Source organism: Electrophorus electricus, chromosome 23 (assembly GCF_041902795.1).
Source record: "Electrophorus electricus isolate QZ-2024a chromosome 23, ASM4190279v1, whole genome shotgun sequence".
Taxonomy (NCBI): Eukaryota; Metazoa; Chordata; class Actinopteri; order Gymnotiformes; family Gymnotidae; genus Electrophorus; species Electrophorus electricus.
Genome location: NC_137519.1, coordinates 1,975,703 through 1,986,466, shown reverse-complemented (window position 1 = coordinate 1,986,466; position 10,764 = coordinate 1,975,703). Strand labels below are relative to the sequence as shown.

General features: G+C 39.6%; 1 protein-coding gene across 1 annotated transcript; it reads left to right on the top strand.

The window, feature by feature from the left end:
• Nucleotides 1-1,003: 1,003 nt before the first annotated feature.
• LOC145653280 (TOG array regulator of axonemal microtubules protein 1-like) lies at nt 1,004-10,430 on the top strand. Its single transcript, XM_081706546.1, has 15 exons — nt 1,004-2,098; nt 2,619-2,682; nt 4,038-4,169; nt 4,420-4,754; nt 4,966-4,978; nt 5,137-5,304; nt 5,587-5,757; nt 5,853-6,065; nt 7,523-7,640; nt 7,859-7,964; nt 8,266-8,501; nt 8,884-9,042; nt 9,369-9,495; nt 9,969-10,081; nt 10,283-10,430. The coding sequence occupies exons 1-15, from the start codon at nt 1,064-1,066 to the stop codon at nt 10,428-10,430; spliced, it is 3,138 nt and encodes a 1,045-aa protein (XP_081562672.1). The 5' UTR covers nt 1,004-1,063.
• The last annotated feature ends 334 nt before the right edge of the window (nt 10,431-10,764 follow it).

Below are 10,764 nucleotides of genomic sequence, written 5' to 3'. Positions count from 1 at the left end.
GCTTCCTGAAGTACATTATAATTTCCACATCTTGGTGGTGTTGAGATCCAGGTTGTTTAAGACACAGACACACTAAATTAGGTATATCTGGGAAAGTTCACTATTGGCTCACTGTAGGCTTAATTCTAAAACTAAAATATATATTTCTTTAACTTCACTTGGGATTCTCTGAACCTATGTAGACCCAGAACTAATGTATGCATCTGGTGTCTACAAAAAAGCTACAGTTCAGAATTACAAAATAACTCTATTTAATACCAAACATAGTTTGGAATCTGGAGGGTTCCATACACCCTGGAACATAACATTGTTTTAGTGTGGATGCAAAAGATGCAAAAGATTTGAAATTACCCACAAACCACGGACATACGAGTGAAATTTAGAAAACCTGCTGAGCTTTTTTTTTTAGAGTACAGACATCCATTGGGATTTTATACCATGTAAATGTCCTTAAACAGAGATATGGACGCAGAATAACGTTATTGTGAACAGCTACACATAAGAAGAGTTGTTGTATCGTTATAGGCCATTTGAATGAACATAATTTATGGTCCAATACGGTCAAGCATATTTGGTCACAATTCCCATATTTTCACGCGCGAGGTCGAATCTTCGCGGTTACGAGAACTCGCGTCACCATGGAAGCAGTTGTTTTTTGACATAGTGTTTTTTTGATTCCAGACGATGAACTGTGATGAACGATGGTCTGAGAAGAAAATTCCGAGCAAGTCTATGTGTTTACATATACCCAACTTTCAAGATCGTACTGGAATTCAAAAGAGGAAAGTGCTTTTTATTCTTGTTGGAGAACACAGTCTTTGTAAATATCCTAATTGTCAACAATACTGGACAGTGTTGCTTGAACTGTAGCGTTACTGCGATTGCGATTGCTAACCTAGGTTAACTAGCTTAGCTAGTTAGCTAACGGATTCTTTCCAAGTTGAGCTCCTGACAAACTGACTTGGTGATATAGCACCTATCCAACACGCTGCTGAAGTGCGCTAGCTAGCCAACTGGCTATATTGCTTTTCCAAATCAGTGATTGGATCAATGAGTCTGATCAATGATGATTTATGCGCTAATATCGCCGGAGTTACACGAACAACTCCTTGATCACGAGAACTACCAGAGCCGAACAAATGGGGTAGAAGAGCTGAAGAACATTATTTCAGAGCTGGACTTGAAAACCGTTTCCTCTGACAGTATTGTGGAATTCATCAATTTTTTACGTAGACTTCTGGATGATACAAACTTCAAAGTCTTGTATGGCACTTTACAGGTTATCAGCCTCCTGGTTCAAAACCTGGACTACGCCGTGGACAGACATTATAAACAGATTGTATGTGTGGCCCTCAAAACTTTGGGGGACACACGGACTGTTCCCCGGAATGAGTACATGAATATTTTTCGTCACCTCATGAGGATTGTAGGTCCACAGAAAGTTTTGGAACTTGTAATAGGACAGCTAAGGCACAAAAATTCCAGAGTCAGAGAAGATGTCATCAACATCATCACAGCTGCTATGCTCACACACCCCAGAAAAGACTTCAATATCCCCAATCTGTGTTCTGTAGTGGCTCCTTATCTTGCAGACAATAAAAAGAGGGTCCGACATGCTGCTCTGGAGCTCTTTGCTGTTTTTGACTGCTGTCTTGACACAGGAAAAAAACAGCTACTCATGAAGGCCATTGACAGGTTGGACTTCACTGGAGATGTGGAGGGACTTATGGCTGCAGTACAGGCACGAAGAGCCAGACATATTCTCCCCCGATTGTCTGCAGATGGTATGGTGGAATACGCACTGGTCATCCCCAAGCCTGGTCAACGGCGAATACCTCAGTTTGGCTCTGGAGCTGACCTGAACTGGGTTATTAATGGAGGGAAAGTTAACAGTGCACAGAGCCACCACACAGAACCAGATTCGGATCGACTGAGTGGCTACGGCAGCTTTGGTTCTCTTACAGATGGCCTCCAGTCACACAAGAGAGTAGTTAGCGCTAGGAAGGCGAAAAACAAGCTACCCTGGGAGAGGTCTTTCCTCCCATGTTTAGTAAACAAGCAGCCTTGCAGTGCATCAAATGCAAAGTTATCCGATAAGGTGGTGATTACCTCATGAAGTTAATTTTACATGCACACACAGAATTACAAAAAAGGAAAAATAAGGTTAAAAATGAGAGAATGTACTATTTTGAATGCAGCTCCAAACTCAACAAGCTACTTTACCTTTTTTTTCCTTTATGTAGCTGTGAATCTTATTTATTTGTGTTAGGCTACAAGTTGTTTTCTATTCCATATTCCAATTTCCATCAACATTACTTCTTACATTACTGCCCTTCTGCAGACCTGAACTGTTTTGCCTAATGTGTAAGTTTTGAGTCACTTCATTTTTATAACATGACCCCCATTATTTTTCATGTTGAACTGTTTCAGTACTATTTTCATTGTAATTTAGTTGCATAAAATTGCACAATGTCCTGTACATTTTTGTTAAGAAAGCATTGTGTACTGAGCTACAACAGAACAGATGTCTATTTAAAAAAAGGAATATCATGGTTTGCTACATGCTTACTTATAAATGTTCAATAATAAGGGACTGTTTTTTGTTGTTGCTGCTTTAGTTTAGTGTGGAAGATCTCACTACCTCCTTGAGGCTGAATCAGAAAAACTGTGGCACAAACTCTGGTAAGTAAATGTCTCTTTGTTTTCTCTTTGTGTCCTCTATTTTAGATTTGTCCTATTTTCTTACTAGGTTTTCAACATACAACCTATAAATACATGTTGATTTGTATTCCCATGTCTCTTGTGTCTTTTACTGTTTCTGCCTTTACTCATGCTTTCATTTTCACACCTTAAATTAGCAGCTAATTATCTAGCTAATTAGTGTGTGTGTGTGTGTGCGTGCGTGCGTGCGCGCGTGTGTGTGTGTGTGTTAATTTATCTGGACATTTGTCCTTGAACATGCCACCCAGACTTGTAACATGTAGGTCAAGACATGAAATGAAAATGTTAACTCATTGTTTAGTTTTAAATGTGTATGAGTACATGGAATACATTGAAGTGGGTTTCTATCAGTATTCGGACTGCTGCTATTAATATGGGCGTTCTTCAGTACTTTTCAATATTCCTGTACTTTATGGAAAAAAAATTTGGCATCATGAAAAATATCCTAAAATCCACACCGAAGCATTAACACAATGTAGCAGTGTGTGGATTATGAAACATGGGAGTAGTATTTATTAGAAACACTAGAGGAAGTCTGAATTTGAGTGTATTTCATGCTCCAGTACTAATTTTAGCAGTGATATGTTTGTAGATGACTGAGTAGAGCACACTAGAGTGGGCACCATGACCACCCACATGCAGGGTGGGTTTACGGTGAAACACATTATTTGTTGGGCAGTTTTGTTTAGCCTAGGATGATAATGCTTCCTACCATTGATATAGAAGCTTAGTATAATACTGGCTATACATGTATATTGATTATAGTTGTCACTTTGTCATTATTTTAACCCGCCCCAACAAACAAACAAAACATTGTCATGTTGCTTTGCTGGCTTCTGATACCACATCTAGATGGCTGCAAACGCAATCATCTATATAACATGGCTTCTTTAATATGCTGGGTGAAACAAGGCCAGTGTTGAGCTCTGGTGTGCTGCAGCGGTCTGTGTGATGTAAGGAATTTGTGATTTTTACCAAGTCCTATTTTAGTTGGCATTGACAATATAAGACTGCAGGCAAGACTAGACTTGAATCTTTTATTGCAGTCTGTTGATAAAAGATCCCACCTGCACTGTTCAAATCCAAGAAGAGCCTACAGAGGTCTCCTGTAAACAATGTAACCATATGATTAAGTTTTCTTAAAATTATGTTAAAGTCTTTAGTTATAAAATCTAAATTGCTATTGCTCACTTTTTGTTTACCGCTTAGTTGTTTTTTGGTATGCATTTGTAGTCTGATGTGTGCCTATTAGTTACATATGCTGAGCTGATGCTTCAAATTGTCCTCAAGTTTCCTGTTTCTGTTTCATTCTCCAGATTCAGTAGAGCCTTTCCAGCCCGATGCTCCAGGATGGAAAAGAGAGACAGTGGGTAGACTTTGTCGAAGCGGTAGCCTTGGTGCGGACCCAGATATTTTAAAAGCAGCTAATCTCAGTGATTCTGACAGAGGTGACTTGTTGATGTTGATTTTACTTTATTTATATATACAAAATGTAGAAAATAGCACATTTGCATAATTTTTGCAATAGATTTGTTTTGTTGTAAAATATTGCTAAATAGAATAATTGGAATCAAGGCATCACTTGACCATAAACTTCACTCACTGAGTGTCAAATGAAAGGAGCTACTGAACATTATTTGCTGCCAAATGAATAGTCATGGAAGATTCTCTTGAGAATAGATGCTCTTTTCCATACAGGTTTGCCCAAAGCCAACCGCTTGCTGTCTGGTAACCCCAGTGTAGAGCGCACCTTTTCAGTTCCTTCCAATCCACCCCCCCCCGGGTCTTTTCTGCTGCCCTCCTACCCTCTGGCCACTCTTCCGGGAGTGCAGCTGACTCCCACCCTGCCTCGTAGATGCCATGCAAACTCCTCACTGTCCATGTCCAATACATGGCCCAACAAGCGAGATACGATCCCTCGTCACAGGGACCCCAGCTCATGGGGGGATAAAACAGGTGAGGGCATAGCTACATTGCTTAGAAAATGTGTCTTTGTTCAGTGGGAAACTGCCAAAGCATTTTTGGCTCTTCAGTATTTAGCAGTGTCAGAATTAAAAATGAATCATACTGAAATATCAAATTGTATTGAAATGTAAGATTTCAGGATTCAATTAAAAAAAAAAAAGAAACTGAATCATTGTTGGGTCACACATTTACATGAGCTCTACTTAATCTGGAATGGATGTCTTGCTTTCAGTTATTCTTTGTTATATCTTTGTGATATCTAATCACATTTTGAGTAAGAACTTGATAGTTGGTAACAAGGATGCCAATTACAGGATGAAAATGTAAACTGTTTACTGTGATTGTAATGCAGCTGCCTTCACTTTTGACTGGTGTGTTTCTCCATATGTGAAGTACACAGAGGTTGATGTGGCTTTGCCTTAAACTGACACTTTTTTACCACCATGACAGGAGTTTTTGGCTTCACTGGTGCTCCCTGCTACCCTGGAGTGACTCTGTCCCCAGAACAGGAGGAGTTGGTAAGAAAACCCCCCAGGGAGCCACTGATTGGGGTGTATGGCCATGCTGTTTCAGCTGGCCATATGGATTCGGAAGAAAGCACTGAGCCAGAAAAAGCAGCGGTGAGACAATGTTTATTTTGTTTTATTGAACAATCTGCTAATATTTATTGATTCCCTTTACTTTAATCTTTCCTAACTTCAGCAGTGGTTTTTGAATGTGCTGTTGATATGGAATGACTTTGTTGCCAGTTTGACAGTAAAATTTTTGATAAAATAACGATTTGATAAGATTTTAATGCAAATTGACTCCTACGTTGCATAATTTCAGTCCGGTCCTCCAGGTTCTGATTGACAGTCTTGAATAGAGATGCTATGTGGTTATTCATGTATGTGTATTTGTTGGAGAGGGTAAAGCCGTTTAGGTTTGCAAGGGTTAAGATGCATCAACATCGTCTGGAGCAGCAAGAAGTTCCGCCTATACAGGGGGAGTGGCAGAACATGCAACGATTGAAGCAGAACTTTAGACACATGGCATTTGACGTGGGCTCAGACGACACGGCATCTCTGAAAGGTAACGGTTGACCTCAATGAATGCTCCTCCTCGTGCTTACTGAGACTCATGGAAGCTCTGTAGTCACCATAGCCTGTTAATCTCCTTCCCATCAGATTTGCAGCGCAACGGTAGTGTTCTAGCATCCACGAAGGCTGAACTCCTGGATGATTTGCCCTCGAGCCCCAACAGCACACACGCACCCAGAAGCCTGGTCAAAAGTTTCATTCGTCCCAGCCCTCCCACGGCTCCTTCCAGACGCATGCTGCCACGACGCCAACAAGCCCCCAGTCTGAACAGAGCATGTCCACCCCTTTCAAACTGCTCTGGTGAGTGTCACCTGTTATTCTGCGCTTCATGCATGGTCACTGCTCTTGAGTAAATAGATTTGCTCTAAACGCTGTATCACACAATTGTGTTTTAAAGGCCCTGCACAGTTGTTTGTTTAAAAATGCAAAAAAAAAAAAAAAAAACAACCATATATATTCCAAAGAATGTTAAATATTCCAGTCACCTTCCTACTATCATTTTTTTAAACCATAAAACGACATTAAAAAGAGTGTTGTCCTTTTACCATTCTGCTGTTTGGGCGTGGACCTCAGAGGATTCATTGACAGCCTCTGTGTGAAAAGCTATTAGGGATTTTGGTCAACAGCAGAATCCTTGCTGTGTTTAAATAGACTAATCAATTAGAGGACACCACAGTTCGTATTTTAAGAATACATTTATAGCAATATCATCTGTGCATTTATTACATATTGATCATGTTTACATTAAAGCTATTAAGGAACGTTAGCTAACTAGCGTATATTCGGCTGGTTAATCAGGTCTAGCTAACAGGCTTTGACTACGCACGGAGAGAGCTAAACATGGGACAGGCAGAGACTGGTGGCAATTTCAAATAGTGTTGGTGTATCATAACGTTATAAAAAATACATTTGTTGACCCAAATTGCACAAAATTAGCAAACGTTTGCATGTACTAACGTTTTGTTATATTTTCCATTACTTGCTACGGTATTGAATAAAGTGTCGAATGAAAACAATGGCTGTTAATTAATATCAAAGACTTACTAACTTATCAATATTACCTCCAGTAAGTGTGGGGAAAGGTGTTGTGTTTCAGTTATAGTCGGCAGGCAAATCTAGAGCTGTATTGAGCTCAGTTTGCAAATTATTTCACAGTAAAATGCTTGCTACAAACTCTTGTATTGGGTGTCACTTAGACCCCAGAAAGAAATTTGAGCAACCTTGATTTGGTCTTGTTTTCTGGAATAAAATGTAGAGTAACCCTTTTCCCGTTTGTATACAAAAACTGAGCATTTGTATGTACATGTCATCTCTGTTCCTTGAAAAGAGCTATGTGCAGTGATTGAAGTGTAGTAGGGTCAGTTGATTTCACAGTTCATGTATATGCAATATTACATAGCTTATGATTCCCTATAGTCAATTAGTGTTATCTGTGACATCAAAGATAACACCACATAAAGTGTAAGTCCTAAATAGAAGTTAGGCGGTATAGAAAAAATAAAACAATTAGAGGTTGTTTTATGCACTCTACAATGCCCAATAACTACTGAACTGAAGCAGAAGTATGAAGATAATCACATACTTCCAGCTAATACAACATTTTGAGTAAGGAGAAAAAATACTGTGCAAGGCCATTAAATGTAGTTGGCCATCTTGAATAATGTTATGTTTTGCAGTCAAGTTGATTTGAAACAAAGTTGAACTGGTAGCCCTAAAATAAGTAGTCAGTTTGTTTGTGGTGCGGTATTCCTCTTTAGATGAACTCACACCAGGAACCCCCAGGAAGAATCCCCATGAGCAGCTGGCTTTGCGGCCGTTCTCTAAACCGGACCTTGCTGTCACTCAGAGCTTCAGACTGCTTAGCTCTGATGACTGGTAAATCTCATACCTGTAAAATTATGACGCATTTGGCTAGGGTCAAGTAAAACAGTTTAGTAATTTATGATTTTCTGCATATATGATACATATGCTTAGAAATTAGTAAAGTGATTTTATCACTATCACTTTTTTCCTTTTGTCCCCTCTTTCATAATCTTTTTTCAGTTATGATAACCTACTTTTACAGTTTGTGTTTGTCCAATATTTTCATACAGGGAGAAGAAGATTGATGGCCTGATACTCATGCGTAGTTTAGCACGGTATCACTCTGATGTGCTTAGTAGTAGGCTTCATGATGTCTGCCTTGTTCTTAATCAAGAGGTAAGTGACTATATCTGCTCACTATTGCGTCTGACTCCTTGTAACTTCCTGTGAATCTGTCTGATTCCTAAAATTAACCTATAATACCATTAAATTTTTTGTCATACACCATCAGCCTATGTTATTGAGACATTGCTGCCAAAAACTACACAGATCTTTCAGTAAAGTTAGTATAATGCTTGAAATTATTATAAAAATAATTTTCATCTAAGGGCATTTTAGATGCCATATTTAACTGTAATAATGAGTGATGAAGCCATTTCTTGGCATAACACAAGCTGGAATGTCTTCCTTCCCCCAGGTTCAGAACCTACGCTCTGGAGTGTCACGCGTGGCGGTGGTGACCTTGGGAGAGTTGTACTCTGGCCTGCAGAAAAGTATGGACCAGGAGGTGAAAGCTACAGCCAAGGTCCTCCTCCACAAAGCAGGAGAGTCCAATGCTTTTATTAGGCAGGATGTGGACACAGCCCTGGACTGCATGGTGCAGAACTGCACCCCCACCCGAAGCATGAACGCTCTTCTCACTGGAGGACTCGGGTCAGTTAACTTGCAGTTAGCTTTCAGCTATAGCTTTCATCTAGCTGCAGCAGTCAAGAGGCCAACAAATGAGAGCGCTTTGGCTGCTGTTTGCTATTATTTTCACTTATCCTTTGGTGTTTCGAAATGTTTTTTGGCATTGGACAGTATTTTTGTTGATTTATCCTCTTAAAGATTTTTTTTAAAGCCATCAAATAGAATAGGATAATTTGATTATGCCTTTAGTTCATAGATAAGTGTATTAAGTTACTTTAAAGATGAAAGAGTTAAACATTGCACTGTATACATTGACTAGATTACTACATATTTGTTATTATGTCATACTTTTTTGAGTGCCTTTAAATATTTCCTTCTCTTTTCTCGTTTGTGTTCTCCTCAAAAGTCATTTGAATGCTGCAGTAAGAAAGTGCACTTCTCAGCATTTGGCTACTTTGATAGAAAAGATTGGCGCTGACCGCTTATTGTCTGGGACAAAAGGTGTGACTAATCGAATTCTACCTGCAGTCTCCAAATTGGCGCAAGACTCTTCCCAAGAAACCAGGTTGGTACCAGGATCAGATGGAAAACTATCAAAGCTTTTCACATGCCCAGATAGTAATCTTTTGGTTTATTCTTTTAGTCTCCTAACTATGACACTCTGAAGTCAGCAAATGCAGCTAAATTGTAGAGTAATAGAAGTTTTTTAGACACAGAGTGTCTTGGCAACTGGAATTGTGTCCTGGTAAAATAAATATACTAATAAATATTGGACTCTGCTTAATTGTAGTAAATGTAGTAGACTGGTACAATTTGTTGGTGTGCTGTGAGTCACCCTTAAGTTCCTCCCTCATGGTTCTCTCATGGGAACGGGGCTGTTATTTGTCTCAGGTACTTTGGTCGCCGCATGCTACTGTTCCTGTCGTCTCATCACGACTTTGATAAGATGGTGGAAAAGTACATCCCTACCAAAGACCTGCCCACCATCAGGGCCACTGTCCTCACTCTGAAATCCAAGGTGACAATTCAGCACAGTGTCTATTTGTATATATGATTAGGATTTTTAATTCCATTCAGCCACTATGCTGTAAGCTTACTGACTAAACAAAGCTTATTCACTAAACTTATTCACAGTATTAGTGAAACCCACCTCAGAGCTGACAAGGTAGACAAATGTTTTAAACAAATACTAAAGTACAGAGCAGTGCAAGGCACCACACATTGTACACAGCAGTATGTATATACAACAAATATATTAAGCCAAAATCATATATTAAAGATGTCAGTGTACAAAAAGATGAGGCAATACAGTTGTCTCCTAGTAAATAGTTTGTGATCTCCCATTATAATAGTTCAAATATTGTATTTACAGTAAGGTATAGATATTGCACAGTGCAGTCCCAGACCCAGTAGTTAGAAACAAAGTATGAAAGAACATTTGGTCTTCATTATCTGGAGAGTCATCACCCAGTGATGCTGATGTGGATTTAGGTCCCGGGTGAGAAGCCTCAGGATACCCCTTCAGCTCGAGGCAGGCGCTATATCCCTTGCGGTGGAATGAGGTATGCCTCCTCTATAAACCGTCAACCTCAGATTGTCAGCAGGTGAATTTTTAAACAATCAAAGCAAAAAACATGAGTTCCTATTGAAACTGCTTTAATCTTTCTACTTTTTGATGGTGATTATGTTGTTGTTGTTGTTGTTGTTGTTGTTGTTGTTGTTTTAAATTTATTGTAACCACATTCAATTTCTTTTTATTACAATAAACCAATCCTTACATTTTCTCTCTTGTTGTGTGTGTTCAGCAAAGATGCCAGCAAAGCACAGGTCCACAGCATTGCAGACAAGACCAAGTACATCAAACAGCTTAAATACACAGACAGGACAAGGTCCAGGTGTGGGATCCTCCCAACTGTACGTGGCGGGCCAAACCGCATGACTCGCGGGAGATGAGCGTTCTGTGACACTTATTGCCAAGGTGCTATTTAAACAGACTGTGAGCACACAAGGGGTCACTGACTTATGGCATGAAGCTGAACTCAGAATCAGAACAGAATGATCTCAGCAGCACTCTAGGAAGCCAATCTGATATATTCAACACTTGCTGTCTGCAGAGATGCTGAGAAGTGCTTTGCCAATTCTGTTTGATGTGTTATGAGTTATGCTTAGAGTTATGATGCCCACAAGCTGCTGTCATTTGAGGTGCATTAGTGCTGGAGGACAGGTGGAGTTTAGCAAGTAAATATGGTTGTAGCCATATTATCAACAAGGATAATGGAGTTGAGCC

Bases quoted from the DNA above. Each gene is read 5' to 3' on its own strand.
- LOC145653280 (XM_081706546.1), top strand. From the start codon at position 1,064: ATGATGATTTATGCGCTAATATCGCCGGAGTTACACGAACAACTCCTT. The intron at 2,099-2,618 runs GTGGTGATTACC...TTGCTGCTTTAG, and splicing joins ATGCAAAGTTATCCGATAAG to TTTAGTGTGGAAGATCTCAC. The intron at 9,043-9,368 runs GTTGGTACCAGG...TATTTGTCTCAG, and splicing joins GACTCTTCCCAAGAAACCAG to GTACTTTGGTCGCCGCATGC.